Source organism: Meleagris gallopavo, chromosome 30 (assembly GCF_905368555.1).
Source record: "Meleagris gallopavo chromosome 30, MGAL_WU_HG_1.1, whole genome shotgun sequence".
In the NCBI taxonomy this organism is placed as follows: domain Eukaryota; kingdom Metazoa; phylum Chordata; class Aves; order Galliformes; family Phasianidae; genus Meleagris; species Meleagris gallopavo.
Window position 1 is genome coordinate 2,090,185 of NC_139433.1, and position 14,982 is coordinate 2,105,166.

At 51.9% G+C, this 14,982-nt stretch overlaps 1 protein-coding gene across 3 annotated transcripts in view; it reads right to left on the minus strand.

The window, feature by feature from the left end:
- DOT1L (DOT1 like histone lysine methyltransferase) overlaps positions 1-14,351 on the minus strand; it is a 56,061-nt gene extending 41,710 nt beyond the window's left edge. Inside the window, exons 1-2 of one of the 3 annotated variants that reach the window (XM_085211978.1) lie at positions 14,027-14,351; positions 1,499-1,542 (exon numbers count right to left, since the gene is read on the minus strand). In XM_085211978.1, the coding sequence (XP_085068104.1) occupies positions 1,499-1,542; positions 14,027-14,107 (125 nt within the window). In that variant the 5' untranslated portion in view covers positions 14,108-14,351. Of the gene's footprint in view, positions 1-1,498; positions 1,543-11,685; positions 11,746-11,769; positions 12,752-14,026 lie in introns of those variants that run through there. The other 2 variants (XM_085211980.1, XM_085211979.1) reach the window with 2 other exon arrangements.
- Between the last annotated feature and the right edge of the window lie 631 nt (positions 14,352-14,982).

Here is a 14,982-nt window from a genome sequence, read left to right on the forward strand (position 1 = left end):
AATCTAACATAAAGCATAATGCAAAAAAAAAAAAAAAGAAAGAAAAATAAAAAGAAAAGTGCAGTATTTTGAAAGGATTTTTAACAAAACTGACACTGTAACAGCTTTGACAAAGGGGAGGGTGGAGAAGACCTCTCCTCCAGCAGCCTGGACAACCACCACCAGCCATTTCAGCTGCTTTTACACTTGACATGACCCAACCCAAGACAGATTTGCCAAGGTAATTTTGATAAAAGATCTCTTCCTTGTGCTGAATTAACAAAGCCCAAATGCTGCTGCCATTAGGAGGGGAGAGCTCAGCCCCACTGGCACTGCATCTGACAATGGCAGCTCGCAGATGAGGTTTCTGCTCTCAAAATATGGGAGGATGGTGAATTCTTTTCAAAGGCATCTGAAAAGCCACACTGGCTTTGCACAAACTTTCCTCCAAAAACAGCAAAGCAGGGAAGAGCTACCATCACCACAGTAACTCAGTGCACGCCATAGGAAGGACAGAAATGGGAATGGCAGCATTTCCTCTCCTTGCACCACGATGCACACTTTATAATGGTGAAAAAGCACAACAAGAGATCCAGCTGTTCTGATTCCTTCTGCCTGATTCACCCTTACTAAATAAAAACACAAATTAAAAAATAGAAATCCCCATTTGATACCAATGCCTGACTGTCTTCCGGTGAATATCTACCTTCCCCCAAATTTACAAAATTTACAACAATTTCCCAATTTTTCTCTTACATTAGGCAAATGGGCAGCCAACAGCTGCTTACCCAAAGAGATTGACAGTTCTCTGCATTCTTTCACTCAGTGCTTTCATAACCATGCTGTGGTCACTGAGCACAAGGGAGGCAAAAGGCTGCAAGGAAGCCTTCTAACAGCCCACTTGCACTGCAATCATGCTTGTAAGATGGTTGTGAAACACCTCTTTGGCCCAATTGCTTTCTTACACAAGCCCCCTCTTGCCTACAGGTAGCACAGCACTGAAAAGAGCACTGAAAGCAGCACAGAGGACTCTGGCAATCGCTTCCAGCCCCATCTTCCCCATAATCACACCTACAAAGCACACCATGTGCTCCCCAGGCACAAAACTTCACCAGCATCAGCACGAGTGAGCTGGAAGAAACAGCAGCAGGGCAGCTTTGCAGTTGGAAAAAGAACATTTCTTCTTAAAAAACAAAAAGCTTGAGCTCCAGCCTCCAGCATGGCACCTGCACATTCCCTCCTACCACAGACTGTGGTCAAATATTATGATCTCATCTACATGAGTGATGTTATCAGCAATACTGCTGAGCTTTCCCACTCATGCTGGGAGCAGCTTGCTAGGCCATATGGGATGACCAGGCTCCAAGCTCGGGTGGCCATGCAGGCAGGACCCTGCTCCGTGTTTCATCTGCACCATCCAACCACGAAAACCTGCTGCTCTCCTTTATATGCTAAGGTGCCCACTCACTGTGATGAAGTCATGCACAAGAAAGGGTTCCAGTCTGCACCGAACACTCACCGAATTGTCTCAATGATTTCATGAGCAGCATCATGGTGTTTGTCCTGAAATAAAGCAAAAAAAAATAGATATTTTCAGAGAGACAACAGGTGTGCTGTTTTTTAGAAGATTACAGGAATTGCAGTCTTGTTCATGACACAGGTGACAAGCATAAAAGGGAAGGAAGACTTGATTGCCACCTGAACCCTTAAATCAATCCAAATGAGACCATTACTTTGGCAGTTTACACAACTGAACCAGAAACACATGTCACAAGTTACTTCAAGCACGTGCCCCAAAAGCCCATGTAGTGCACATACATGCACCATGCTATGAAAAAAGTCTTATTTTGGAAAGATGAAGGTGTTCTATATATCTTGTTGTATTTATCACATGAAGCCATAGCTACCAGAGCTCATCCACACAGTTTAGGATATATTTAGACACTTCTTAAAGTGGCTTTGACCTTTTAATTAGAAGCCTGGGATCCAGGACCTTCCAGTGTTAGAAGGGTACAGGCTCACTTTCCCAAATTCCCTCATCTGCTGCAGACATGTAATCCCTACAGAGCTACCACAGGAAATGGACTGGGGAAGGGGAGGGAATGGAAGAAGAGAAACACCAACAGAGAGACGACAGAAGTAGCTGTGGATTATTTTGATTGAAGTCAAACAGAACCCTTTCCCCATCTGCATCACAGCTTTCACATACACACAACGGAGCAGACTTCCCAGCCTATGTACTCAGGATGCTGTAGAAGTTCTCCTTCCAGAAACTCGCACCCTACATACCTGGATAAAGATTGCATGATTCAGGAGCAGAAGTAGGCAAACATTTCTTAAGTCTGTTATGACAGAGGTAAGAAACAACACTTCCTATTGTACTAGGAAAAACTCAAATTATCCAAACAAAAAGAAATAACTCTGTTTATCAAGGGGTCACATGGGAAAAACAAAATGCTCAAAAAGGAGAAGCTGACAACCCAATGGTAGTCAGGATACATGGCTTTCAACATGGAGTGGCCCAGGTGTCAACTTCCCTTGGTTCCATCCCAACATGCCAATGCTACAGCACACCCCGTGCTAACATGGCGAGCTGTGCCAACAGCCCTGCACCTTCCAGTCCATGGGTTTGTGTACGGCCCTGCATGGCCCACATCCAGCTGCAACCAGCAGCACCAATAAACAGGCAGCCAACGTGAAGCATTGAGCAAATAACTGTACCAGTACTGCTTAGCCTAGAAAACAGGGAAGTAATTCAATGGGAACGTGCTCTGTAAATGCACATGTAAAGAAGAAAGGCATGCAGGAGGAGGGCTCTCCTGTCTCTTTATTTCTTATCTGCACAGTACAAAAATAGCCCAAGACAGTCAGCTCATCCATAAACATCCCCTATGAATTTCCACCTTTCACTACACATAGATTATCACAGTATAAACCCCCCGGGATGATCTAGCTCTCCCAGTAAACTGTGTTCCTGAATAGTAAGAATATGGTTTATCAACATAAGCACATTATACCGGAAAAGTGAATTCACGCTTCTGCTGCCATATAACCTTTTTCCCTGAAGAAGTTACATTCTCCACTGACTGCTTTGCAAGCTCAGTGAGAGCTTGCAAATGGAACCCCGTGTCCTATAGTCTTCAAGAAAACGCCCCTATAAATGACCAAAAATGCTTATTTAACAGATTCCTTTGTCTTGAGTTAAAAAATAAATATCATAATGCATATCTATAGAGACAGTTCCAGCAAGTGGTTTGAGTAAAGCAACCTCACTCCTCCTCTGCAATTCCTGCCAGAAGGGGCCTTTAGAGTTCAGCTAGTGTTTTATCTAGCAGCAACAAAGCTGGAAAAGGTTCCACATCGACTGCAGCTAAGTTGCTCATGTTGGAACACTTACCAATTTACCATTCTCTCCAATATGCTTTGTCCGGGTGGACAAGCTCCCAAGATCTCATGCAAGTCTTGAAAAGATCTAACATTTGTTCAAAGCACAAAATGGAGGAGGAAGAAATAAAGATTACACAGAGGCCACTCATGGCTCCATTTCAATGCTAGGGCAGTAAGATTTAACAAAGATAACTTTCAGCAAGAGCCAGCCGTCCCACCTGTGCTCACATTGTTGTACTCCCACAAAGCAAGAGTCAAGGTGAGCAGAAACCTCACCATGAGCACAAGCTGCCTGCACAGCACCTGCGCTGCCCACCACTCTTAGGAGCAAAAGCACTGCTTTGGGACCTCTACGCATAGAACTTGGTGCTTGAACCTGCTCTGTTTGCAAGCCCATTGGGAGAACAGGCTGGGAGGGCCGGGATGCAGTTCCTGATGATGAAGATTCCTGCCCTGCCTGACCACCACAGCACAGCACATCACCAAGGCCAGGCTGGACTTGGTTCTGGGCAGCCTGGTGTGGTGGTTGGTGACCCTGCTCACAACAGGGAGGTTGAAACCAGATGATCTTCGAGGTCCTGTTCAACCCAGGCCATTCTATGACAATTCTATGATCTTGGTCTGAAGCTCTTAATCACAAAATCATAGAACATTCCACGTTGGAAAGAACCCACACAGATCACCAAGTCCAACTCCTAGGTCCAGCACCAGCCAAAATCCAAACCCAACCCCTTCAAGTGCTGTCCAAACGCTCCTTCAGCTTCAGCAGCTTGGAGCCATGATCACAGAGGAGCCCAACTCACCCCCACCGTGGCTCCAGGCCCTTCTCCCTCCATTGGTGAGGGAGAAATGGGCCCAGTGTGCTGTGTGGACCCAGGCCCCTATATGTTGTATAGATCCAGGCCCCACGTGCTGTGTGGGCCCAGGCCTTGACTTGCAGGCCCAGGCCTCACTGTACTGCATAGGCCCAGGCCTCAGTGTGCTGTGCAGGCCTCAATACTGTGTAGGCCCCAGTACTGTGTAGGCCCAGACCTTCACATGCTACCTACAGGCCCAGGCCCCAGCATGCTGCGTAGGCCCAGGCCTCGAAGCGCTGCCTACAGGCCCAAGCCCCAATGTACTGTGTAAGCCCAGGCCTCTGTGTACTGTGTAGGCCCTGGTCCCAATACTGTGTAGGCCCAGGCCTTTAAGTGCTGCCTATAGGCCCAGGCCCCAGTATACTGTGTAGGCCCAGGCCCCAACATGCCGACCACAGGCTCAGGCTGTGCTCTCTGTAAATATCGTACAGCCTGAGGGGCTCTCGGGCCCCAGTGTGGATCTGCAGGGCCGCAGGAATGGCACTGCTCCACGGGGTGAGGCCTTATCTCCTCAGTGCGTGCTCTCTGAGATGTTGTCTACAGGAACTGAATGTGCCCAGAGCTGTTCGTAACAAGTTTTGTTGTTGTTTCAAATAATAATAATAAAAAAATAAACATACCTTAGAAGTTATTACAGCCAATCCTGCCTGGCTGAAATGTATTATAAAAGGTTCTTATTTTCAACCTCAACATTCAATCTAAAATTAAAATGTGAGCTCCCAGAGAAAATTCAAGTTTTTGCCAAGAAATCTCAGGGGAAAAATAATGGAAAGAAAGCAGATACTTTTTCAAAAGTCATTTATAAGAGTGTAGTTTTGTATAGGGAGCAATGGAGATGCCTCAGCAGCACAAGTGAGCAGCTCCAGCCCTGAGATGGATTTCTCCATCCATCACTACAACTGGAAGGACTGAATCAGGAGTTTTTGCATAACACCCTACAGGTGCAGGAGCAAAAAACCGCCAGTGGTTGTGTTGGTGTCACAACATCAGTTGGCTGCTGGAGGTAATGTCATAGCAAACACCTCCTACATGAGGTGAGGCTGCTTTGGTTGCTTTATCTTTCAAGTTGACATCTCTTAGGAGATCTTAATGGCAGTTATGGGATAATTCCTTAAGGCAGCAACAGCCCAAACCATGAGAACTAAAGTTTTAAATCCTGGGTGTGGTCATAGGGGGGAAAAGAAAGTTGGTGGGTTTTCTATCAGCAGATCTCAAAGCACTGTGCAAAGGACGTGAAGGTTCCTTATCTAATTATCACAGATAGGAACTCAAGGCTGACTGCCCAAACTGAACTGCCGCACAAAAAAATAGCAGTTCTCACCTTTAGAGCCCATTGGCCCTTTTACTCACCAGACCTCATTTCCTCTCCCAGAACAAGCGAGGTGACTATACCAGCTCTGCAGAGGTGCAAGCAAGCCTCCCACATTTGCAACATAGGAGGAGGAGACCTCCCAGCTTTGCACTGTCCAACAGATAAATCTGAACAAGTCAGAAAAAAAACAAAGCCTGACACAAGCTAGTGAAAAATTCATCAATGGTGACACTCGTGTGTTTTTTAAGGATCGCTTTAAAAAGTTCTACATTTCACCATGCAACACCAGCTTCCAAGAACTAAACACTGACTCCACTCAGGATTTGTTCTGGCCGCCAGACTTTGACCTACAAGTGCTGTGATCTTATTGAATTTGCCTAATGAAGGTGGTCAGTCTCAGCAGCCCATTTGAAGCACTGCTCAGCTGCCTGAAGCTGCAGCCCTGTCTGCAGACAGCATCCATAAATCCAAAGGAGAGGATGTTACAGCTGGGGACAAGATGGCTAGCAGAGATCAAAAAGATGGATTAGGAAAAGCCAATCAATCTTGCAGAAGACTAGCAGGACAAGTGCCTCTTTAATGTCCCTTAGGTTTCTTCCATCTGTGGTGGATGATAAGCATTCTTCCAGACACCAAGGCAGGCAGGGCAAGCTACAGCAGAAACAGTGCAGCATCCACACATGGACACGATCCCAAGCCCTGTGCTCCAGGGATCACCTTCATTTACAGCACAGCACAGCATCCATGCCCGCAGCATGTCCACCTCCAACGTCCTGCACAGCAGCGGACAAAGGTCTTGTGAAAAGCAGAACCCAAAGCACTTCCAGCTGCTGCAATCATAACCAGTGCCCACTTTGCATTTTTAGGTCTTGCCTCACACTGGTTACAATCTGAGTAAGGAAAAGGGAAAGTTGTTCCAGTATATCACACTTATGGATAGACTTTTCATGTTATCTGATTTTATCCCAAAGCAGGACAGGGACACTGAGCTTCCATGCCAGCAAATGAAGCAGCAAACTTCATGCTAAGGGAGGTGAGGACAGAAAGCCTTCCCTGAAGACAATTACTGCTGTTCCCTTAAGTGAGGAAACGAAGAAGGGATTAGATAAGAAAATCCAAACTCATCTGGGTAATCCTGTATGCCATGAGCCCTGGTATTCGTAGACAAGACAGCTGTGGGTCTGGCTGCCACTAGCACTCCCACTTTCACTGCAGTACCTAAACCACAATAAAACCGTTTTGCCTTTGCACACAGCAATTACAACTGTTGCTACGGACACCGCACGAATGCGGGAGGGAATGGTTCCCATGATAGCAAGTAGAGGGGGCTGTATAAATATATTCACACGCAGACATCCTGCAGAAGAGCCTGAAGGAATATCCACACGGACAGTCACACCAGGACGACCCTCTGGTTGCACAAAGAGGACATCAGTACGAGTAGTTCTCATAGCAGCACCAGGTTCAGGCCTCTATGCAACCATGGGTGTATGTTAATGAAGAAACAACGCTCCCATCCAGCGGTAACCGGAGAGCAGAATGGAAAGCAGCCATCGTCCCCGCCAGGAACTCCAACCTGCACGTAAAGCTGAGCTCAGAATTACCTCCAGTCGGAGCAAACAGCCGTCCCAGAGCTGCATTAAGAGCCTGAACACTTCGTATGGACTGAAAATAGTTTTCTTCCCTTTTCTAAAGACAGGCTTCTTCAAAACACTACAGCTTTTCTACTTGTTGTTTCTTTGTCTTTTTTCCATAGTTGCATTTAATTCTGCACAGAGGCTGCAGAAGACTCGAGGTTTTGGAACCCCCTCCCATATCGCCCCAGTACTGACCACCTCTTCTTCCTCAACGCCTCCAATGTCCCTCCTGCCACCAAAATACAAAGGACACCTGCAAACCGTTGGGGGCAAAGGCGACCAAGGAAGAAGTGCAGGAAAGTTGCTGCCACCTCTGCCTGAAACCCAACAGCTTCCCACGTCCATGGTGGACATTGGTGAAGCTGGAAACTCATGGCACAGCCTCACTTTGGGTCAGAAAGCTGCTGTAAGGACAACCAAACCCCATCTCCTGCAATGCCCAAATCTCAGGAAACTGCCCTTCATGCTACAGTGGGACCAGATGGCCTCAGTGGTCTTATCCAACCTTAACTATTCTACTTTCAATCAGAGCATTAAAGTTCATAAAGCTTTTATGTATTTTACACAAAGAAATACACTCAGGATTTTCTGTAGTTTTCCTTGTTTGTTCAAACAAACTTTCCAGTGCTTTGTTCACCCATCCTCAGGACTTCCTTTGGTCTGGCACCAAGCAAACCTTGCAGTGAAGACTTTTAGGAAACACTCATTCACCCATAAGAAAAACATTTTTGTTATTCATAGATCTTCTCCTATCTATACAGCCATCGTTTCCTGCTGTAAAACATACCTTCTATGCCCTAAAAATAGCAGCTACTCTATTTGGTATCTCTAGAAATGTGTGGTGAGCATCACCGTATATTCAGGTTTATTTTTTGTTCCTCTTCAGAGGAAGCATTGCCTTATCTTTTAATAACTACCATGATGCATTACGTTCCTAATACGTTCAGATACCTGATATGAACTCTTCCTTCTGCAGAGCCTTCTGTTAAAAGGAGAAAATAAATGAAGCTAAGGTATTTTAAATAAGTCAAGATACCTTGCGACCATCAATCTGCAATAACACACTGGGAAAGGAAAAAAGCATCCTGCTTCTGGTCCTTGTCTGGATCATTACAGATAAAAGCTTTAATCAGACAGACAGACGTGAACTCAAAGCAGCAAGAAAAAGAAAGGGAGGCATTAAGAAAGAGCTAAAAAGAAAAAAGGAAGAGTACAAAAGTAGACATATGGGTGTCTGGGGAGAAGGGTGATTACATTTCCCATAAATCCTGCATACCGAGAGGTAAGATATTTTGCCTAACTCCCAGGAGGAACACAAGTCACTCACAACGCTGAGACGTGAAAGGATAATCATCTCCACATACATTTAGGCTGCCACAAAGGACAAGAGCTGGAGCTGCATTTGGTGGCATGAATTTCCCTCAGCGCACCGAGAGCTTTCAGTGCTTCGTCCGGACGTAACTGATGGGTGCGTTTCAGGCAGATAAATTTGAATTACTGGAGCTCGGGCCAAGGGCAGGGACGTGAATCCTCGCTCATCTCCTTGAAAAGAACACCAGCTTTAACAGCTATGCTGTCTTTCCACTTACGTTTTTCGATAGGATGGAATCACAGCATGGCTGGGTTGGAAGGGCCCCTAAAGATCATAGCACCATAGGAATCGCAGAATGGTTGGGTTGGAGGGGATCTTAAAAATCACAGAACCATGGAATTGGTTGGAAGGGGCTTTAAAGATCACGGAAGCACACGGTAACAGAACAGTTGGGCTTAAGGATCACGGAGCCATGGAATAGTTGGGTTGGAATGGTCCTCAAAGATTACAGATCCATGGAATCACAGCAAGGTTGGGTTGGAAGGGACCCCAAAGCACCCCCAGCCCCAGCCCTGCCATGGGCTGGGTGCCACCCCCAGCTTGGGTTGTCCAGGGCCCATCCAGGCACGGGGCACCCACAGCTCTGGGTAATGCCGGGCCCTCAGCACCCCCTGGGTAAAGAATCTCCCCCCTCATATCTGGCCTAAATCTCCCCTCTGTTAGCGTTAAGACAAGGGGGGATGGTTTAAAACTATCTGCCCACATAAAAAGTCCTCCTCCTCCCATTCGCAAGCTCCCTCTAAGCACTGGAAGGCTGCAAAGAGCTCTCAGTTGCACGAGAAGGAGAGTCACGTGGCATTAAGATGCAATACAAAAGAACTATTTTTAGTTTGCATATAGAAACGCTGGGAAAAAAAGACGCACGTTCGCCCAACTCGTGGTTAACACAGCATCCAACAGGGACAGAGCTTGGAACAAAAGCCACTGTGAAACCCAAACAAGCAGCGATTGTCCCTCCTGGCAACCCCCACCCCGAGGTGGCAAGAAGCAAAGTGGCCCTGGGGAGCAAGGAGTGGCTGTGGGAGCACCCAGTGCCATGCTGCATGACACAGCCATACCCAGGGCTGTACCCAAGGTTGCTGTACCCATGCCAGCACTGTCATTTCTTGCTGTTTATTTGCCAGGCAGCTGAGAAACCCGAGCGCTGTCGAAATGCCGGAGTCAATGATTTGCCAGCTCGCTCCCGCCACTCCGAACGCTTTGAGAACGGGCTGTTGAGAAATAGGAAGTCTGCTGGAGCATTCAAGCCTTTTTCTTCACCAGCAAAGTTTCTTTAATTAATGACTCATCCCCACAAACACTTCCCAACAAGCTGCATCAACAGCCTGGGTGAAATCAGAGAAAATCCCCTAACCTTGCCGCCACCGCCGACGACAACGAATTTCTGGGCAATTACTCAGGGCGTGGGGAGGCTCCGTGGGCAGAGCCGCCCGGTACAGCCGTGTGAGTCACGGGGCGGAGGGGAAAACGCTGTAACATTGGCTTCCAGACAGATATTTTCAGCCACCAGCTCACACACAGCCCCCACATCCCCCCCCGCCGGAACAAGAGCAGAGGGGAAGCCCATGCGTGCAGGGATGCTGCTCGCCATCAGCTCGCCCCAAAGGCACGTGGCTGGGGACAGCGGGCACAGGGCCACCCCTGCAGGTGTCCACGCACCATAAAACAGTGCTCTTAAACCCATGTCAGAGCCTTAAGGTTGGAAAAGATCTCTCAGATCCCCAGTCCATCCCACTATGCCCGCTGACCACATCCCGCAGTGCCACATCTCTGCAGTTCATCAACACCTCCAGGCACCGTGACCCCTCCATGCCCTGGGCAGCTGTGCCAGAGCATCACTGCTCTTTGCACGTGAAATCATTCTTAAAATTGGATATTAAGAACCCCGACCCTCCCCGGGCAGACATTGCACACCAGAAGGTTTCGGTAAGGTTTGCCATTCAGAGAGTCATCATAGAATGGTTGGGTTGGAAGAGACCTTAGGAATCACAGAGCTCCAAGCCCAGCCATGAGCAGGGCCTCCGACCACTACATCACGAGGTTCATCTCCACAGTTGTGCTTTGTTGTAAGGGTGACACTCAGAAACTCCAGACTGTACGGGTTGGGAGGATCACACAACTCAACCCCCCACAGCAGGCTGCAGCCATATGCATTATCATGGCACAATCCTCCGGTGACGCTGCGTGCCCCACCAGATGGATAAAGCAGGATAAAACCCGTGAAAAAAACAAAACAAACAAAAAAGAACAGGAAAACAAAGCACGGATCCTACGTGCCCTTCCACCTGTACAAACAGCACAGCCTTATCACAGTGTTCTGTTCCTCCCCCAACAGCAAAAGCTCTGGGGGCTGGGGGTCTGACATCTCTCCTCCCTCAGCTGGGACTGTCCCTGTGGGGCAGAGCAAAGCCCTGAGGTTTCCAGGCTGGAAGATGGGGATGGAGGTGGTCACACCTAACCTGAAGCACTGCCCTACAGCAGCAGGGCAGGTCAGCAGGTTTGCAGTTACCTTTTGGGGAATTCTATTCAATGCAGGGCAGAGAGCAGCCAGCCAAAGGTCTGTCCGGAAGTTGCGAGGCTCTGCACGCTGCTCAGCACGGAGGGGTTCAAGCACACAGTGCCAGATCAGATTGTGGAGCTGAGCTGGGTTTTTCAGCAGCACACCTTTCTTTCTCCTGCACACAACAGGTGGGGCCGGTTGCACAGAGGGGCCCACAGGCAGAAGCCACCCAGCATGGCACACACCTCCACCTTCAAACCTCCGAAATGCTCAGCACCAAGCACAGGGGGTGAAGCAGTTCAGCACAACCCTCCGGAGTAACCCGGGTCAGAAGGACAAGTGCAGCATGAGCACCAAGCCATGCATATCAACACCTGTTTGCATTACATCGCAGCGCCCTGATATTGCGCTCACATTGCATTTATATTGCAATGCCACCCCCAGTTTGCATCATTCCAGACCGCTCAGAACCAGGAATTCCACTTACTCCAAGCAGATAACATACATCCCTTCTTCATGCCTGTATCTCTCACGCTGTGGTTTGTTTTTATTTTCAATACAATCCCTCTGGTCTGTGACAGAGCTCCAGGCTGACACGTGGGAGCCAAGGGGTTAAACCGCACACAGCAGCGCTCACTCACCCGGCTCCGATGAAGCGGGGCAGCCGTAAAAACAGAGGTCAACATCAGAAAATATCCCGTGAGTCATGAGCAGCGATTACTCACCGCACGACTCAACTCAGCAGCACCCGGAGCTCCTGGGTGAGGAAACCGCAGCCTTTCCTCCGAGAGGAGCAGGGAAGGAGTCACGCTGTCAGTTCGTGTCCGTAAGGGGGTGGTGGGAGGACTGCTGCTCTCCTCCCACGGCCCCAGCGTGACGTGGGGGAAGAAAGAGGGGGTTTACAGAGCTCCCCACGCTGCTGAGAGATCCCGCTGATGCTGGTTGGTAGGAATGGAGGGGATTTGTTCATTCTAGAGATAAGCTGCACTGCCTGTGCTGCTTGTTTTGGAGCAGAGGAGATATGGGCTGCAGTGGGAACGCAGCCTACTGTGCTCAGCCCAGCACGGACTGCATGCTTTCCTCTCTATCTTTGAGAACCCCGAAGCAGACAGCAGCCAAACCCAACCGGGGAGGTGTGCCATCCCCTTCCCCGGTATCCCACCTCCCCTCCTATGGGTTTAGAGATGCTCTGTTTGTGTCAAAGGGAGCACAGCAGTGCCTGCAGCCGCTGCCAGCAGAGCTGAGCCAAAACGGGGCCGCAGCTCAGCACCGTGTCAGCACACGGAGCACAAAGCACACAATTTATTGCCAAAGCTCCAGAGTTCATCCACCACTGCAACGGCTGCGTCTGTGTGTTTGCGTGCGTCTGTGTCACAGACCCAACTGCAGGAAAGAATGGATCAGCTCTGGATGAACCATTGCTGGTTCCAACGTTACCGGGGAGGCAGCTGCAGTGCCTGGAGGGGTCAAAGCTGGACAGTCAGGTTCTGCAGCACTGCTGTGCAAGGACGTCGCCCTGGCAGCAACTGGAGGTGAAGCAGGGGGGGGCGGGGGGAGGGGACGACCCCACCATCCTCAGAGTACAAGTTTTCTCCTAAATTAACCGAAAAATCATCACTCCTTATGCCAGCAAGCCTTAATTTCCCTTATCTGAAACACCCTTATTTCCCAAGCACTCCCCACGCTGCAAACAGCACGATAACACACACGGGGGGGGCTGGGGGGGTGCACACAGCTCAGGGCTCGTTTTGCCACAGCTGTCAGAAGTTCAGCGCACGCACATCAGCCCGTTGGTGCCGTGCGGCAGCTCTGAGCCGTGCTCCTGCTGGCGGGTTCGCTTTTGGCAGCGCTGGGAGCACCGAACGGTCGCGGCGGTAACTTTCAGTTTCCGAGGATTTGAGCGCAGCGCGCGCAGACGAATGACGGAGCTGCGGCTGCACGGCGCCGTGCTGAAGTCCATTGCAGGGGAAGGCGGGAGGCAGAACTGCAAAGGGCAGATAGGAGCTGCGGCTCCGGAGCGATGCGTTCCTATCGCAGCACGCAGCTGTGCCCGGCACGTCCCCGAACAGAGCAGCGCTCGGGTTGGGGATGATATGAGCGGGTGCGTGTGGGTTGGCACACGTGTTGCACGCACAGAGCTGCTGCTGCGCTGTGATGGGATGTGGAGGGGGTGAAGGCACAGCTCCGGGATGGGATGGGGGGGTACTGCGTGGGGCTGGGACGTGGGGATCCCCGAGGGTGGGAAATGGGGACCAAGGACACTGCTTGGGGCTGGGAAGTGGCACCCACAAGAGTGGGACGTGGGGATCCCCAAAGATGGGATGTGGGGACTGAGGGCACTGCTCAGGGCTGGGATATGGGGATCCCCAGGGCACTGCTCAGGGCTGGGACGTGGGGATCCCCAGGGTTGGGACACGGGGACCAAGGACACTGCTTGTGGCTGGGACGTGGCACCCTCAGGGCAGGGACACGGGGACCAAGGGCACTGCTCAGGAACATGGGGACTGAGGGCACTCCTTAGGGCTGGGACACGGCACCCACAAGGGTGGGACACGGGGACCAAGGACACTGCTTAGGACCAGGACATGGCACCCACAGCGGTAGGACACAGGGACCGAAGGCGCTGCTCAGTGCTGGGACACGGGGACTGAAGTCACACGGCTCTCAGGTCAGGGACACGGGGACCCTCAGGGCACCGACACGAGGACCGGGGGCAGCACTCGGGATTTGGAACGCGGGGAACACAGCTCACAGGGCCGGGCCACGGCAACGAGAGCAGCGCTCGGGGCCGGGATGCGGGGACCCTCAGGGCACAGGGACGTGGGAAGCAAAGCAGCGCTCGGCGCTCGGACACGGAGCCGGCAGCGCTCGGGCGGCGGAGGCACAAACAAGTGACACGGGGACACCGCGACGCGCCGACGGCGGACCGACGGCTGAACCCGAAGGGCCGCACCGCACCTCCCCCCCCCGCCCCGTACTCACGTAGACGGGCAGCGGCCACGGGTACACGGCGGGCTCGGCTCCCACCGGCGACTTGAGGCGCAGCTCCAGCCGCTCGCCCATGGCGCAGCCGGAGGCCCCGCACCATGCTACGGGGCGGCCGCGCGCTGCGGGGTGGGGCCGGGCCCGGGGCCGGGCGGCGCGGCGCGGTGCGGTGAGGCGGTGCGGGGCCGCAGGAAGGCGGGGAGGACCCGCGCTCCCACCCCCCCGCGCCGCCCTCTATTGTCGGGAGCGGCTCGCGGGGCTCTCCGGCGCCGCCGCCATCTTGGGCCGCCGGCGTGAGGAGCACAATGAGCGCCGGGGCCGGGCCGGGGGCGGGGGCGGGGGGAGGGGCGGGGGGCGGCACCGCCGCTGTCCTCAGCTGCACTCCCCCGCGCGGGAACGCGCCTCGCCCCGCCCGGAGCGCGCGCACGTGTGTTGGGGGGGGGCGGCGCGGGGTGACATTGCGGGAGCGGCGCTGGCGCGGGGTGACACCGCGTGGTGGCGCGGGGTGACGTTACGGAGCCGTGGTGGCACGTGGAGGATGGAACGAGGCTGGCGCGGGGTGACACCGCGTGGCCGTGAGGGTGGCACTGCGGGAGACCGCCGGGCTGCGGGGCGCAGAGGTGGCACGAAGCGGAGCCTGCGTGACAACGCCGAGCTGGCACGCTGTGACACCGCGGGGCCGTGGTGGCGCGGGGTGACATTGCGGAGCCGTGGTGGCACGTGGAGGATGGAACGGGGCTGGCGCGGGGTGACATTGCAGGACGCCGGCAGAAGCTGTGTGACGGGCTGCGGTGGCACACGGGGGCAGAGCAGATGTGGCACCTGCAGAGACACACGTGGCAGAACACAGCAGCTCTCATTAGGTCGTTAGGGCGCTCCTTAATTAGCCAGCAGTCAAAGTCCTCGCATGGCTGAGCAGGCACGTTGCGCGGGCGGCACAGCAGGGACGCGTT